The 16,928-nt window shown below is 35.1% G+C and overlaps 5 protein-coding genes across 7 annotated transcripts; 4 read left to right on the top strand and 1 right to left on the bottom strand.

Moving 5' to 3' along the window:
* Positions 874-3,223, top strand: LOC104703501 (F-box protein At2g26850-like). Its single transcript, XM_010419529.2, has 5 exons — positions 874-1,975; positions 2,081-2,160; positions 2,256-2,434; positions 2,511-2,585; positions 2,968-3,223. The coding sequence occupies exons 1-5, from the start codon at positions 1,382-1,384 to the stop codon at positions 3,153-3,155; spliced, it is 1,116 nt and encodes a 371-aa protein (XP_010417831.1). The 5' UTR covers positions 874-1,381; the 3' UTR covers positions 3,156-3,223.
* On the top strand, positions 3,391-4,903 carry LOC104703500. The gene is made up of 5 exons (XM_010419527.2): positions 3,391-3,754; positions 4,007-4,112; positions 4,207-4,259; positions 4,349-4,480; positions 4,584-4,903. Exons 1-5 carry the CDS (start codon positions 3,419-3,421, stop codon positions 4,782-4,784), a joined length of 828 nt encoding a protein of 275 aa, XP_010417829.1. The 5' UTR covers positions 3,391-3,418; the 3' UTR covers positions 4,785-4,903.
* On the bottom strand, positions 5,114-8,988 carry LOC104703499 (probable ethanolamine kinase). Its single transcript, XM_010419526.2, has 11 exons — positions 8,690-8,988; positions 8,085-8,176; positions 7,811-7,917; positions 7,410-7,515; positions 6,951-7,073; positions 6,743-6,834; positions 6,301-6,385; positions 5,963-6,068; positions 5,800-5,866; positions 5,568-5,660; positions 5,114-5,481 (listed from the first exon to the last, which is right to left on the bottom strand). Exons 1-11 carry the CDS (start codon positions 8,848-8,850, stop codon positions 5,359-5,361), a joined length of 1,155 nt encoding a protein of 384 aa, XP_010417828.1. The 5' UTR covers positions 8,851-8,988; the 3' UTR covers positions 5,114-5,358.
* LOC104703498 (protein N-lysine methyltransferase METTL21A-like) lies at positions 10,001-12,643 on the top strand. 2 transcript variants are annotated; one of them, XM_010419525.2, is made up of 9 exons: positions 10,001-10,143; positions 10,220-10,332; positions 10,465-10,532; positions 10,975-11,094; positions 11,452-11,525; positions 11,606-11,663; positions 11,751-11,846; positions 12,142-12,253; positions 12,334-12,643. In XM_010419525.2, the coding sequence occupies exons 2-9, from the start codon at positions 10,235-10,237 to the stop codon at positions 12,452-12,454; spliced, it is 747 nt and encodes a 248-aa protein (XP_010417827.1). In that variant the 5' UTR covers positions 10,001-10,143; positions 10,220-10,234; the 3' UTR covers positions 12,455-12,643. The 2 variants fall into 2 exon arrangements, with proteins under 2 accessions (XP_010417827.1, XP_010417826.1); XM_010419524.2 differs by having other exon boundaries at positions 10,005-10,143; positions 11,745-11,846.
* On the top strand, positions 12,960-16,672 carry LOC104703497 (hydroxymethylglutaryl-CoA lyase, mitochondrial). Of its 2 annotated transcripts, none has more exons than XM_010419522.2 (9): positions 12,960-13,125; positions 13,300-13,615; positions 13,703-13,916; positions 14,028-14,207; positions 14,743-14,823; positions 14,912-15,075; positions 15,559-15,695; positions 16,002-16,117; positions 16,227-16,672. In XM_010419522.2, exons 2-9 carry the CDS (start codon positions 13,335-13,337, stop codon positions 16,476-16,478), a joined length of 1,425 nt encoding a protein of 474 aa, XP_010417824.1. In that variant the 5' UTR covers positions 12,960-13,125; positions 13,300-13,334; the 3' UTR covers positions 16,479-16,672. The 2 variants fall into 2 exon arrangements, with proteins under 2 accessions (XP_010417824.1, XP_010417825.1); XM_010419523.2 differs by having other exon boundaries at positions 13,423-13,615; positions 16,227-16,525.

Genomic DNA, 16,928 nt, shown 5'->3' with positions numbered 1-16,928 from the left:
TTTTTTAGGTTTTTAGTCTATTTTTTAATCATTTTATATTTTTCATTAATCATATTTTTAAATCAAAATATTAAATGCTAATATTAAATGCTATTGTATTTTCGTTTTAAAAAAAAATAACATATTTTCTGGAGTTTTAGTCTATTTTTTAATCATTTTATATTATTTATTAATCATATTTTTAAATCAAAATATTAAATGCTATATTGTATTTTCGTTTTTAAAAAAAAGCTAAAAAAAATCTGGGTTTTTAGTCATTTTACCTAAAAATTGTGTCATTCTAGTTATTGGATAAATTGGAGTGTTAATCTAGCAATTAATTGCCAAATTGTGTCAAACTGGTATATTTTCACTAATTTTATTGATAGTTACCCCTTCTTTGAAATATTTCAATGTTCCGGGCCTTTATGGAGAACGCTTCTCCTATTTGATTATGCATATGCCTAAGGTGGAACTTGGAAGAAGCAAATCTTACTGTTGAAGGTATGTAAAATAGATACCCCAATGGAGATGCTCTTAGAAGCATGTTTTTCCTTTTCTCGTTTTATTTTGTGGTGTATAGCTGTAGAAGATGTTTTTTGGCAATAGAAATCGCATGCGCAATGGAGATAAAGCTTCTTCATATATATGAACGTTAAAAGATAAGGGACAATGGATTTGGAAGTTAGAGATTAATATCAAAGAATGATTTGTAGTATATATGGAATGGAAGTAGAATTTCTCTCACTTTGATATTATTGACAAAAAGGTAAAATAAGTAGTAACCTCTCATCTTATTCTAATGAAAGTATTTGCTATTTTGTGCGAGCGATTAAAAAATAGATGATTTGTCTAAAATTAGGACTTTTATAAGAAAGGAATAGTTGATTGTTCTCATCATACTTTGTTATTTCGTAATTGAGGGTTTGGGAGGAAGAAGAAAGAAAACTGCTTTCTGAAGAAGGTGGAGGTGCCGAGGGAGTTCCAATTCTTCTTCCTCCTGATCCTCTTCTTCTTCCTCATCGGTTGATTACTATTTTATAATTATTATTATACAGTTCTCCTTAAGTATTATTTTGTTGATTTTTTAGGTTCAGGTAACCCATGCATAATTGCTATATCTTTCCACATTATTCCAGCTTTTGTTTTTTAATATTGGATTTTATAAGGGTTTCTCATTCTTTTAAATCTAGGTTTTTTGAATCCAACTCTCCATTTCTCTCTCTTGATTTCAATAAAATGGTTTCAAGTTCTTAAACAAGAGAGAGGAATTGTTTATAGTCACCTGGAATTGGTTATATCATCCTTTAGTTCCAATTGGCTATATATTTATCATTTATTTCCATTTATGCTCCAAAAACAACAAATTTAACGGTAACACAACAAAAATAGTACAACCTAAATGCTTCTATACTTATTGATCACTTGTATATCTTTCTTCTTGTTTTTCAAATCTCTATGCCAACCTACATGGATATCTAAAACCAAAACCTTGTTCTCCTTCTACTTCTACAAGAACCCCTTCATGAAAATCCTACACCCGACCACACCAGACCTAGCCTCTCCAGTTCTTAACCAAATGTCGATTCTTGACCTTCCGGACCTTCCTCTCGACTGCATTCTCGACCTTCTTCCTCCCTCTGAACTATGTAGCTTGTCTAGGGTATGTAGCTCCTTGAGAGAGAGATGTGTGAGTGATTATTTGTGGGAGAAACACTTGATAACCAAATGGGGAAAAATTCTTGGACCTGCTGCTCACAAAGAGTGGCAATGCTATAGATCTTCCCCATATCATCTTGATTCTCCTCATCACCAAACTGAACAACCTTGGCTGGCCAAAATCATATCTCTGATTCGATCTCATTCTTCCATTTTTCGAGATGGTTATCAAAGGATGATAGATGCACCCTCTGTGTCACTTGATTCTACCATGAGCTTCTACCTTTCTCTTGAAACAGGTCGATTTTGGTTCCCAGCTCAAGTATACAACCGTGAGGTAATCATCAATTTCATAAACATATTTTTATCCATTAATCATTATGTGCTTCAATGGATTTGATGAAAGTAGTATATGATATTTTCGGTGTGTACGTAAAAGCAGAATGGACATGTAGGGTTCATGTTGTCATGTTATGATGCTCAGCTAAGCTATGACACTCACACTAATACTTTTCAAGCTAGGTATAAAACATATCTCATGTCCATAGAAAATACAATTTTTTTGCGTATTCTTCATCAAAAGTTGTAAACTAGCTAGACTTTATTGTGGATTTTAGGTTTCCACCACATGGTAGAAGAGCAATTGCGGTTGAAAAGGATGTGACATGGGAGAGGATAAGAGCAGCTCCCATTGATGCATCACCTCATCATCTATATATATCAGATTCTTTAAAGGAGTTGAAACCTGGAGATCACATCGAGATCCAGTGGAGAAGAAACAAAGAGTTTCCTTATGGTAAATTATAATCTAATGCTTGTTGTTTGGAAATAATCTGATTTTAAAGCAAGCTTTGGGTGATGTTGTTGTGTAGGATGGTGGTATAGTGTTGTTGGCCACTTGGATTCATGTGATGGCAATCTCAACCATTGTCATTGCCATATTAGTGGTGAGTTCTCGGCTACATATTCTATGGTTTAGAAATGGAATATTGGTTGAGAGTGTTTAAAATTGGATTTCACATTCAAATATTTACTCATATCCTCAGCTCACAAAGGCTATTAAATTCCCTAAAATTAGTTGAATAAAGTGAATATTTAAGAAACGATGATTCTTTTGTTGCATCAGAATCACCACAAAACGTAAAATCAATTAAACAAAGACAAGGTTTTCGAATTTCTTACCGTCCTCTCTTGCATCAGAATTCAACATATATAACCCCATAATATCATGTGACATTAACCTTTCTATATTAAATTAAAGATTTATGCATGTATAGTCACATGTTGTACTAAATGGTTAATTTGTTGATGAATTAATGGTGAAAACAGAGATAGTAGTGCTGGAATTTAAACAGTACACAATTGGATCAAGGTGGAGAAAAACAATGATCAACAGGAAAGATCATAGAGAGAAAGGTAATGAAGAAGACGGATTCTATGGAGGAATACGAAAGCTAAACTGTAAAGAAGATATTGCAAGGTGGAAATGTCTCTGGCCATCATCCTTCTTGGAGTAGGATTATTCTGTAGGATGTCAATTTTAGAAGTGTTTTTTTTTTTTGTCCAATATATAATTGATCGTTAATTAATTATTTATAAAATATTCAAATTATACATGAAAATATTCAATGGTTTTTTTTGTAACATTTTGTATTTCCTTTTTTTTTTTTTGGTCAAAGACAAACTTAAAAAAAAAAAAAAAAATTAAAACCCAAAAAAAAAATATATTAATTAGAAAATTGAAAACGGGTGTGAGTTTTTTTTTTGCTCTAATTTGGTAATGACGACATTGTCCGGCCAACCGTCGCTGCCACAGATGCATAGTCTCTTCTCAAAGCTCAGACCTTTCCTTTCTCATTCGCCGTCTTTCACAGCTCCGTTCACTCGCCGGCGAAGTCTCGCGTTTAGCGCTCTTCCTACGACGAAAGCTATCGGCGCGGCGTTAATGAAGGAGAAATGGTTGGATTCTCTCTCTCTCTCCTCACTAGACGAAGATACGACTCAGCAGAGTTCTGAGTCAAGCTGCGTCATTGGGATTGACCCTGATTTGTCTGGTGCCTTGGCTCTTCTTAAATTTGACCACTTGGGTTCTTCTTCTTCTTCTTCTTCTGCTCAGGTCTAGTCACTTGACTGGTGAACGTTTTAGGGGTTTTTTTTTTCTTTCTTTTCAATTGATTAGGGTTACAAAAAGTATCTATCTTTTCAATTTAACAGAATCAGAGTTACTACCAGAGTTGATTGAGTTATTACAGAACAGTTTTAAGGTTTACATGGTTCAGTTGTAATCTGTGGGAAATCTTCTGAACCGTTGATAGACTCGAGACTTTGTTAACTGAAGTTGGTTTTGTTTTTGTTAAATCTGGAGTAGGTTTTTGATACACCTCACATCCCAGTTTTAGTTGGGAAAAGAGTAAGAAAACGTTTGGACGCAAAGTCAATTGTGCAATTGATTCAGAGTTTAGATGTTCCTTCTGGTAAGACTATTTGTTTCTTTACATTGGTTTTTTTGTGTTCTTTGGGTGAGATTTAGAAGAAGTTTTTTACATCTTTTGTGTTCAAATAATGTAGGAAGCAGAGTATATATAGAACAATCGAATCCGTTTCCCAAAGATGGAAAACAGGTTAATACTACAATACTCATTTCATTTTTCTTCAGTTTTGGTGTGTTTTTTTTTTGGTTAAAACTGAAATGTTTGTGTTTGTGTCTTAGGGTTGGTATAGTGGAGGATTTGGATATGGGTTATGGATAGGAACACTTGTTGCTTCAGGCTTTTGTGTCATTCCAGTCTCTGCATCTTTATGGAAGAGGCATTTTCAACTTGCCAGTGGTAGTAGCACAAAGGTGGTTTGATCTTTTTACTGTCAAACTTTGTTAAAACTATTGTCCAAGCACTTTAAAAACAAATCCCTCAAACGTTGACAAAGTTTTACAATATTTGTTACAGGACGATAGTAGACGAGTTGCAGCAGAGTTGTTTCCATCGCTTAGTTCGCAACTTAAGAGGAAAAAGGATCATGGTCGAGCTGAAGCACTGCTCATTGCAGCATATGGTGAAGCCCTTAGAACAGAGAAGCTGTTGATCCCGCCACAATTACTTGTCCCTCAGATTAACTACTTAGAAAACCAGTTAGTGGAGGTTCAGTAATGTTTTAGTTTTTCTTGGCTCAACTCTCATTAATTAAACAATTACAGTTTGGAGTCTACTCCTAACCCTACTAATTGTATTTTTGACAAGGCTCTGTTAAATATATAACTTTAGTGCCATACATGCAGTCATATCACCTAGACCAAAGCCATCGAAAACATTTTGATTTTGTCATTGCTTTCTTTCTTCTATATAAGCTGCTAACTTTCTTCTATAATTTTATCTTAAAGATCTAACCAATCAGCATTAGTAGCCAATGATGCTGTATAGAGCAAGTTAACTTGCCTCATTCAGGTTTTAGATTTTGCAGCACACAAATTGCTGTCACGTCTCGAAGACTCTTAAGTCTTAACTGTTAAAGTGTGGGAGAAGATTATTATCACTACATTTGTTCAGTCATCCACCTTAGCACCTTGCTTGTGGGTGATTGTTAATATAAAGCGCGACTACTTCCACAAATCAAGTTCATTCATACAAACCATACAAGGTGTACGAAGAACACAAACAAATTTTACAAGAATTGATAACAACACGACAAAAATTTAGACAAAGATTTAACCATTTTGGCCAAAGGCTACAAAGTTGCAGACCTGTAAGATGTAACAAGTGAAAAGGTAAGAGGCTTTTGCTTCTTGTATTCGTTGTACCGCAAAAAGAAGTAACCCAAATATTCAAACTCAATGGGAGACATCCTTGCCTGTTCCAACAAATTTGTCCAAGTTACATTAGCGTAATACAAGTTATTATCATAAAGCAGTATACTAGATGACTTAACAAGCGCACCTGGATGATCGCCCATATTGCCCAGTACAAATGAGAAGCTAATTTGTATGCATCTGTCTCTATGAAGACTGATTCTACTTCAGCAACACTGACCTGTTTACACAAGCAATTTATATATAATTCTTAAGCTTTGCACTTGGCAATATAGCCAAACTTGTTTCAAACGAACGCAAAAGTAATGTTTTGCGACATATTACTATGTATCTATTCCAAACGCCTGATATTTTCTTACCTCGTCTGGTTTGTCTGGCTGCAAGTAATGCTTGATGAAATGATATTGTTCCTCATTACTTGGGTACCTACGAAGAAACCACAACACGCAGTTAGTTATGTTCTGATCTGTTGAGGATTTTTTTTATAGAAACAACCGAAGAAGCAAATGAAGTAGAACATACTGGCTGTAATCACAGTCGTATCCTGCATATTCATTGAAGTGATTTCCGATGTCGAAGCCTCTATAGTTGTATGATCCATACTCAAAATCAATCAAGTATAGTTTCTCTATATATGGATTAAAGAGAATCAAGTTAGAAGAAATCATTTAAGCGAAACCAAAAAATCATTGTTATCCAACTCTTAAAGGTGGTTATGGGATCTTGTATAGAACCATCTCACTATTAAGATCAAAACTAAAATGCAAATTTTCGGGTACGTGACCCTAATTTTTAGTGCCTATGTCTGTCATTAATTCATTATGGCTGAAAGATGTACAGAGAAGAAGGAAATTTCTTACCTTCTTCGTCATTCAGCATCAGGTTTCCTGAGAGTAAATCGTTATGAGCAAATACCACAGGTGCGTTAAGTAAGCCTGTGAATTCCTGATCAATCATCAGGATTAGCAAATATTATCAACCCAAAGCAGAGAATAAAATTTAGAATACAGAAAGGAACATTAGCAGATTTTTGAACAATTTACTGTATAGGAGAAGAACCAGAGGACCAATTCGTCGACATCATTCAAAGTTGGTCACAATTTAGCATTGTTTATGTCATTCTGTGCAACAAAAATGACTACAAATTCCAACATGAAAGATATACTATTACTTGTATTGTTTGGTTTCCAGGAATAACTTGACAAGTTGATTTTTCAAACACCAGCAATGGAGAATCATAAGACATCAAGACCACATACACAGGGCAGAAATACAAAAACTTTACTGAGAAAAAGGAAATACCCTGAGTTCAATAATTTCTTTATGCAGTTCTTGAAACGAAATTGTCTCAAAGAGCTTCTGCTTGTCAGGCTCTTCAAACCTAAGAGTAGATGCTGCAAGTAAGGGTACAGGGAAGACATAGAAATTGCATATGAGATGATTTGTAGCCAACGCTCATTAAAGGAGAAAAAAATATAACAGTAATTAAAACAAAAATAAATTGTAAGACCTTTTTCATAGAACTTCAAGATATCAACCCACAACTGAGGTTCCTTGGAACCTGGTATGTCCACTTTATGAAACTTTCCAAGCTCTTTGGCAATTTCCGCAGCAATCTTTGGCTCTCTCATGTCTGCCCACAACAAAAAGAGAAATGAGATTCATTTGAAGTCCATAAAACAGAATTCGACTGAGCAGCTCGTCCACTATTATTACAGTAAACAAATGAAACACAAGACTGGAAAGTCCATAGTTTAAAGAGGTGTTCCACCAATGTTAATGAGGAGCAGTGCCAATAATTCCATAGGATAGAAGTATTCTTCACAAGAATTGAAGCTTATCCATTTGTTATTTTTTCTTGTGGAGTCAAACCTTCATTCGATTTGTTTAACCATGTGAATTTCCAGGTAATCCACTTACATATTTTAAAGACATTCTATATTCCGCTACAAGAATTTAAAATGCCTACCTGATGGCTCTAAGGTTCTTGCATTGATGAATGATTGCACCATGCCATTTCCAAATCCACCAAGCAACTTGGCACCAAATCCAGCAGCCGAGAGATACTTGATAGCCTATTGAAGATGAGAGGAGCATATAACGAAAAAGACAAATGACAAAACTTCAAATGGTGCAAGAGAAATAACAGGAACACGAGCAGAATTTTTTTTTTTTTTTGATACATCAAGAAAACTGAGAAAAAACTCTGCCATGATCGGATGTAAGGCTGAAGCTTAAACTTGACATCACTAGAAGACAAATAATTCAAATAACATAGAAATTCTTGGTAACACAAACTAAGAAATCAAAAAGACAGACCAGAACACAAGGGGAAGGGACTTATGATATAATATGAATAAGGGAAATTACCAGTATCTCTCTCTCACGGTTAATAACATACTCCGTGTTAGGCCCATACAGTCGAACTGTTACAGATACTTGTCTATCTGTGTCTTCCTTCACAGAAACCTTGAGCACTGCCATCATAAAAAGATGACAAAAAAGATGTAAAAAATAATGCTGAGTTCCATTCCTACACACATTTCTATGAACAATTGAAAACCAACATTGCAACAAGGTAGAATATGAACATTGACAAGTAAACTTGTAAAGGAAAGAAGGTGATATAATGGAAACAACTCACATAGATTTGTGATGCCTCCTGATACTCTCTCGACAGAGAAGAGTGAATCATCAAGCTCTCGCCAATTCTTGAACAGATCTTTACATAGCTCTCTGTTAAGAAAGCAGCAATTAGAACCCAAAAAAAAAAAAAAGGTTCAAGATAGCTTTTCTCTCTCTCTCTCTCTCTCTCTTCCTACAGAAAGAAACAAGACTCATGATGCCACATTCGTATTCATTTTTTTTGACTAATACGCCATGAAAACGAGACAATAACAAGAAATATGAGTCAACAACAAAGCAGTCTAATCACTTTTGTCTCTTTTTATGTTATTATAACAATCTCGTCACTTTCTTCAAGATAAGGAAACTTTTTTGTAACTATGTATGTCATCACAAAGCGCTTTACAACAACCACAGCATAGAAACAACAAATCCCAAGTGTAAAGGAAATAGCAATAAAGCCAACTTCTGGGTTCTCTCTAGGTCAGAGACTTGTTCCTCAATCCCAATATTAGGGAGGAAAAAACAAAAAAAAAAAAAAAACAATCTCCGTAGCTAAAACAAAATCGAAATCAAACGGGGAACAATAGAAGGAAACGATTGAGAGAATAGGGAAAGACGAACATGATACGAGGAATCATGAGAGGAAGAGGCAAAGACGTATCGACGACGAAGGAAGAATATGGAATCTGTTGGGCGTTGGCGTTGGCGTTGCCGTTAGCTCCTCCTCCATCTTCGGCGTTGGCTAATGCCCATATATTATTATTATTCTTCGCTGCTCCCATTTTCTTTCAAAAAAAGTTTCTCTTCTTCTTCTTCTTCTTCTTCTTCAACAATAAAGATTCCTTTTTTCTTTTTCTTTCAGATCTCAATTAAATTTTGATTCTTTGTGTGTTTCCCCTAATTTAACGCATCTTATATTTTTTTCTTTATATATATTTGTTTTGTATGTCGGCATTTTGATATGAGGGTTAAGTCATTTTAACATGTGCCGTACAAGTTTTTATTTTATTTATATTTGGGATGTTTTTGATGATTTTGTCAAGTTTTAGTATCCTTTTGACCTCTCTCTCTAGTCAACAAATCAATTTTGCCTCTGCTCAAGAGTTTAATTTTCAGAAATAATTTGGGGTATCACGGTGGAAATAAATAACCATATGATTTGTACTCAATCCTCTCTAGTCACACTTTGAGCAATCAGGAATGTGGGGAATGTTCCTTTGTTTGCACTTTCTATCCTCTTAGTGTAATTTCCAAAAAAGGGGATGAGATTTAATCCTATACCAACAAAACCTCTGATTCGAATTTAAAAGAAGGCTAAGCTTCTGGTCTGAGGATAGATTGTATCAAATCTTTTGACTCTCAATAGCGAGAAAGAATAATTCTCCTAATCGTGAGACTTTTCAAATTTTTGATTGCCCAAGCCAATATTCCAATTCCATTTCATTATTTGAGACCATGTTACTAAAGGCTCTTCCAGTGTGGAGTAAAACTGCATGTACCTTCAGAATTTCTAAGAACCCAAGCACCACCTCTTCCAATATTCCAAGCAGGATTTTTTTGGCCAGAATTATGAGAAACTACGTCGATATTGAATTCAATATTTTTATTCATTATAAAACAAAAACAATCCATGTAAAATACACAAATGTAAGTTTTGTACGAAGAGACCAAAATACATAGAGTTAAAAAAAATGAACATTTGAAGTGAACACACACAAATATTTGTAAAAAGATACAACTATTAAAATAAAATAATTCTAAATGAAACATTATCAAAAAAAAAACTTAAAACTGCAAAAAATACATCTTATCAAAGTATAATAATTTTTTCATTTTATTACTTTATAGAATTTATAAATTTACGTTATCTACAAGAATTGTTTTTATTAATATATCAGATAGACGGATTTCAATTGTGTTAGATGGATTTCAATTTTCTTCTGAAACCGGTTAAAATCAGATAACCGAAAAAGCATCGGTTTGGTCTGCTCCCTAACGCTAATCACTTATTCCCGGAACCGCCGCCCGCAGCTGAAGTCATCAGACGCCATTGTTGCCGCACCCCCTCTGACAAAGTACCTATCATTATCAATCAATACTTTGCTTTCTCGATTCCCTAATCTGATAATTTTTAATTATAATCTGGTTTAGTTTCTGGAATCAAAGATGGGTAGCGAAAGTGAGAAACGGAGAGAAGCAAATAAAGAAGAGGAAGAAGAAGAAGAAGAAATAGTCTGTTTGGAGTCCTTCTTCATCAACGATGAGTAATTTTGTTACAGAAACAAATATATATATATATATACAAATGTTTGTTTAATTTGGTTTTAACCTTTGATCAAGTGTTAGGTTATGGTTTCCTTAAGACATGTTTGTTTCTGTCTTTTTGTCGGATGCAGTTATCAGTTGACCAAGTTTACGTTTGGTTCTCATGTTCTTGAACTCTACTGTCTCCAATCAGCTTCAAGTGAGTTTCTTTTTTCTTTATCTTGTATCAATCTTGCATTGTTTTTTTTGCTTCTTAGATAAGAAAAAAAGGAGAAAACTTTATTGGTATAATATTTGATTTGGTTGTTGTGAGGTTTGTGTTATGATCATCAGAGTTGAACTTATGTTGTTTATATGCTCTTCAAATCTTCATGAAGTTATTATTAGTCAATGTCGAGTCACTGATCTGTATACGAGGCTGGTGTATTCTTTGTACTTTTATATTGCCATTGAAAGACTATGTAGGAGCAATTAGAATTCAGAGATTTTTGACTGGTGTATTCTTTGAACTTCCTTTTCCATTGAAAGACTATTTTATGACTAATGAGAGTTCAGCGATTTTTATCTCTATCCTCGTTAGTATATATCATAAAAGCTTTATGCTGTTACATAACAGGATGTCTAAAATGTTTGTGGTACAGCTGATTTTGATTTAACAGGGCAGCTGGTTTGGCCTGGTGCGATGCTTATGAATGGTTATCTCTCAGAAAATGCTGAGATTCTCCAGGGATGTTCAATTTTGGAGTTGGGATCTGGCGTTGGTTTGTGCTGTTTATGACCTTTTCTCATTTTCCATTTTTATTAGACCACACTAATGCATCTTGTTTATCCTAGTACTTAATGGTGAATCACCACCTTTGCATGTGCTTTCATCTATATTGTTAGATACGTTGTATAATTTCCTGGAAGAGTTGGTCTTAGCAGTCTGCCCTTACCTGAATTCACCATCTTTCACATATATAAACTCCTAAATGTGTGCTCTTTCTTTGGTCTTTGAGAATATAATGGAAGGACTAGTTCCTTAATTTGCTGAATGTTCTTCCAAAGCTTAAAAATACGTTTTCTTCTTCTGGTTTAATTCCTGTGTAGTTTCTAATCTTTAAACTTCTTTAACTCAGGGATAACTGGAGTTCTCTGTAGCAAATTTTGCCGTAAAGTTATTTTTACTGACCATAACGATGAAGTGCTCAAGGCAAGGTTGCCTCCCTGAAGAGTTGCTCTAAAAATTCATAATCATTGGTGGAATATAATCAGGTTTTTATAACTTTTCAGATACTGAAGAAAAACATCGAGCTGCATGGACATTCCAGCGGTCCTAACCCCTCAGCTGGTGAGAAAATAAAATCAACTAAGCTATCGATTCTCATCATTCATGTTAGTAAAGGGTTCTGTTTCACATTTCTATCTACAGAACTAGAGGCTGCAAAGCTAGAATGGGGAAATAGTGATCATCTAGGTGAAATTTTACAGAAACACAAATATGGCTTTGATCTTATCCTTGGAGCTGATATCTATATCCTTATGTTCGATAACAGTTTTTTTTATCTATCTGCATAGTACACTGGTTGATTGTAGTGTTATTGATGCCGTTCTGGTTTTGGTCCGGATTCGGATATTTAGAAAAAATACATCTTTAGTTCGAGTTTACAAAGAAATTATGGTTTGAGAAACAAAAAAAAAACCTGAAATGGTAAATCTTATGTTCAGTTCAGATTTGGTTTAGTTCAGATCAGTTAAACTATATTTAGTACTCCTATGATTTACACCAGAATGAAAAGAAGAAGAAAAAAAGCCTTGACAATACGTAAGCTTTCAGCAATCAAGTGTGCCATTGCTATTTGACAGTGTTGAGCAGCTTCTGCGGATCAGGGGACATGGAAACTGCAAGTTCATTTTAGCATACGTATCACGGGCTAGACAGTAAGATTGTCAGCCACCAACTTTTGCAATTTTCCCTCATATGGCTGCAATTTTCATATGATCTAAAAACATCGTTTCAGGATGGATTCTGCGATCTTGAGAGAAGGCGCTCAGCACGGGATGCTGATGAATGAAGTTTCTGGGACTCGGTGTACCGTAGCAAACTTGGAAGGTGTCATATATGAGATCAATCTTCAATAGAAGAAGAAAGGTGTCATATTTGTGTTGTTGGAGTAAATTTTATTTCCCTTGATGATACCTGAGAATTTTATACCATTATGTTAGTTTCGGATGCAGACATTTTTGGTGAAATCCTTTACTAAAAGTTAGTGTTTTAGAAGTATAAACAATGACATTTGTGTATGCTTTGAAGTGAAACCACATTTGTTAGCTGAAAAATTGTTGCAACTAACATATCTCCTTTATTATTATACACAAGTTGCCATGTCCAATTTCTTGATTTCACCTACTTATCAGTTATTTACTATACTAAATTTATATTATTTATTATCTAAACACACTCCACTTATTTGAGTGGTCAATTTTCAAATAAATTTCCACCATATAATAATAATTTAATACTACACACACTCCTATTTAAAATTTGTTGCTCCAATCAGTAAAGAGGAAAAGAAGAAGTTAAAAAAAAAAAAAAACATGTTATAATTGCTTAAATTGATTTTGTGTATTTATAATTATTGAGGACCAAAAATAAATGTGTGTCATCATCGTCTCCCCAACTCAAAGAGGACCTCCCAACCAGAGTTAGAGGGTGGAGATAAACTTAGACGCGTCCTTCTTCATCATCCTCCTGCGTCTTCTTTACGTCACCGGAGATCAAATCTTATCGCCGGAGATTCTTCATCGCAACGGTAAAATCTCGTCCCCTCTAGATTCGCTTCTAATCGGAGAACATATTTGTCAGTGAAATTTATCGATTTCTGGCTAAAAAGAAAGAAATCGATTTTGGAATCTTGATTGGATTTTGTGGAATATTTTTGAACAAATTTGTTTGAGCAATGGACTCTCTGACAATTTTTCTCCAGAAAAAAAAGCTCAAAACTATTGCTGAAAAAAAAATATGCAATGGAATGGGGCGAGACGAGCCCATTCTTTATGGTGCAAGAGTCTAACAAACAACACTCATTTGCATCATCCTTCTATTCCAGTCTCACATTTTGTCACCACCACTACCATCATGTCGAGTTTGGAGGAGCCGCTTGGCTTTGACAAGTTGCCTAGTATGAGTACAATTGATAGGATTCAGAGGTTTTCCTCTGGTGCTTGTCGGCCTAGGGATGATTTCGGCATGGGACACCGTTGGATTGATGGAAGAGATTGCACCACCTCTAACAGTTGCATGTGAGAGCCAATAATAATCCTTTGAAGAAGTTTGATTGATGGCATCTTTATTTTCGTTCCTTTTAAAAAATCTGTTTACTTTTACAGTGATGATGATAGAAGCTTCGGTGGTAAAGAGTCCTTCCCGTGGAGAAGGCATACTCGAAAACTATCTGAAGGAGAACTACATCTGCTTCAGAATATTTCTATTTCAGGGAGGACTTCTACAGTTTCTGCAACTCTAAGGGAATCCAAAAGTTTTAAGGGCCATAAGTATAGCACATTTAGCAATGACAATGGCACGCCACATATAACTCATAAGGTAAATTTTCTTGATGGAGGAAGTAGTTTTTGACATCTATCTACATAAATCATAAGCCAATTATCCATTTTCTCTATCTTATTTCTGTATTTTCTGTTTGAATTTCATCAGATCTCTAAAGGTATACCAAAGTTTGTGAAGATTGTAGAAGTTGGTCCAAGGGATGGCCTGCAGAATGAGAAAAATATAGTACCCACATCTGTAAAGGTGGAACTAATTCAGAGATTAGTTTCTTCTGGATTGCCCGTTGTCGAGGCTACAAGTTTTGTATCACCAAAATGGGTTCCCCAGGTAATGCTATTATGCTGGTGTTTGTGAACTTTATTGTCTCCCTGCTGTTTCATATGATCCTATGTTTGGTATCTCCATTATAAAGCATATAGAGTGACCACTTTAAAGAAATGATTTTTTTTTTACTGTAGATAGACTATAATTTTCTCATATAAATGAATGTTTCCTTTGTAGAGTTAGCTGCATCTAAATAGTTTTTCAAGATGCAACAATATAGTTTTCGAGTTTGTTTTTGTTGGGCATCTCACTAGGAGTGTATTTTGAAACCTCTCACGCGTCATGGAACAAATTTTCTTGAGTACTAGCTGCCAACTCGAACACAAATCCATTGCTTGCTCATATGGTCTTGCTTGTTCCTACATTCACCTGAGCAACAAGCATACCTTTTTTCGGATTTTATTTTGGTTACAATCTATAGTTCTTGCTACAAGACATTCAAATTGCTTCCGATAGGCAAAATAATGGAGAAAAACCCATTTTCCATGTAGAGGAACTAATTTAACTGAACAGAAATTTATACTATTTCACCTTGTAGCTTGCAGATGCAAAGGATGTAATGGATGCTGTAAATAGTTTAGATGGGGCTCGATTGCCTGTTCTGACACCAAATCTAAAAGTATGGACCATTTATCTCCTAGGATTCTCGAAACAATTCTTTGTTTCTTACCTTTGAACACCAACATGGAGTCCTTGTTTCTTTTTAGGGCTTTGAAGCGGCTGTATCTGCAGGTGCTAAGGAAGTTGCAATCTTTGCATCAGCTTCTGAGTCATTCTCCTTGTCAAATATTAACTGTACCATCGAAGAGAGTCTCTTGAGATATCGTGCTGTTACCGCTGCTGCAAAGGAGCATGGGGTTCCCGTCCGTGGGTACGTTCTTCTAATCTGTGTTGATTGTGTACTTTATCTGTTCACTCCCTCTGTATAGTGTCTACCAAATGTGGTGCCTACTCAAGCTTTTCATACTTCTGTGCTAAGGGCCGTGTGCAAAACATCTTTAAACTCTTTTTACCCAGTGCTTTTATTTTGGTTTCTCGCTATCCAACCATTTGATACTTTGTCACCTTATTTAATTTTAATGCGTGAATTGAATCACCTGTGGATCATGTTTGGCAAAAATTTAATCCATACGTGTGATAATCTTGTCCAAACTTCATTTTCTTGTCCAAACTTCATTTTCCATCAAGCTTGATCCAATTAGTTCAGACTTGGTTTAACGTCTCATATTATTGACCCATTGAATGTTGTTAGTGGTGGAATCAATCTGTTTTCCAATTTTCGACCATAATATAACACTTATAGCAGAAACAGTTGGTTCTAATTGAAGTCCATGATTATGTCCCAATGTTGAAGGTATGTATCTTGCGTTGTGGGGTGTCCAGTGGAGGGAGCCGTTCCACCCTCAAAAGTGGCTTATGTTGTGAAAGAACTCTACGACATGGGCTGCTTTGAGATATCTCTAGGTGACACAATTGGGATTGGTACTCCTGGTAATTTCTTTTCTGAAAAATCTTGCATAGTTTAATCAATTGAATTATAAGCATTGAAGATGTTGAACGGCTTAAATATTAGCTATAAGTCCATTACCTAGCCTAGGACTGTATGCAACCGATTTTAAAGCTGTTGTGACTTGTAAGTTGATTATGGTTACAACAAAGCAGTTCTGGGTTTATGAGAAATGCCTCGGCAGATTATTTTGGGTGTGGATTTCTTGGGCTTGGGTGCTGTTCTCTTGGTTGAGAGTTTAAGTCTTTCCATTAATCAAGTCCCTCTGTTTGGTGAATTGAATAAATCAGGTTCTGTAGTTCCCATGCTCGAAGCCGTTATGGCAGTTGTGCCTGCCGACATACTGGCTGTTCACTTCCACGACACCTATGGACAAGCTCTTGCAAACATATTGATGTCTCTCCAAGTAAGTCAAGAACTAATCTATGAAACTATTTGATTTTTTTTTTTTCGGCAAAAAATATGGTTTACATATATATTCATTTATGGTTCGACATGTGTTGGTGCAAAAGCAGATGGGAATAAGCATAGTAGACTCATCAATTGCTGGATTAGGCGGCTGCCCATATGCAAAAGGAGCTTCAGGAAATGTAGCCACAGAGGATGTGGTTTACATGTTGAATGGTTTAGGCGTCCAAACCAATGTCGACTTGGGAAAGCTTATAGCTGCTGGAGATTTCATCAGTAAGCATCTCGGCCGTCCCAACGGTTCAAAGGCTGCCGTTGCCCTCAACCGTCGGATCACAGCTGATGCCTCCAAGATATGAGTTTTGTTAGAGGATTCACATATGTTAATAAGTCTTATGAATACGAGAGGGTTCAAAAGAAAGTGGAATATAAATTTTATATACATAAGATGCTGTATGAATGATTCATTGTTATAAACGATGCTACTTAAAGGTACAATGGTTTTTATACTTGTTTCTTTGCAATGTAATGTTCTGCAATGCTTTATATGCTAGACGTACGGGACACAATATGTATTTCTATTGTATTTCTACAAAGTTACAAGAACAAAAAATAATCATGTCGTATTCATTAAAAAAAAAGGGTTATCTTTATTTTGCGTACAAAAAAAAATTATAGATAAAAGTAAAATCAACCCTAAAATTAGAGCAACTTCAAGGTCCCTTTTTAAAAAATGATCGGAGAGTATCCCCAGCAATGTGAAAGGTGTTTTTGTTCTGTAAGAGAAAAAAAAAAAAAAAAAAAAAAAA

Source organism: Camelina sativa, chromosome 7, assembly GCF_000633955.1.
Source record: "Camelina sativa cultivar DH55 chromosome 7, Cs, whole genome shotgun sequence".
NCBI classification, from domain to species: domain Eukaryota; kingdom Viridiplantae; phylum Streptophyta; class Magnoliopsida; order Brassicales; family Brassicaceae; genus Camelina; species Camelina sativa.
Note: the sequence above shows the minus strand (reverse complement) of the source record. Positions and strands in the feature narration are given on the sequence as shown.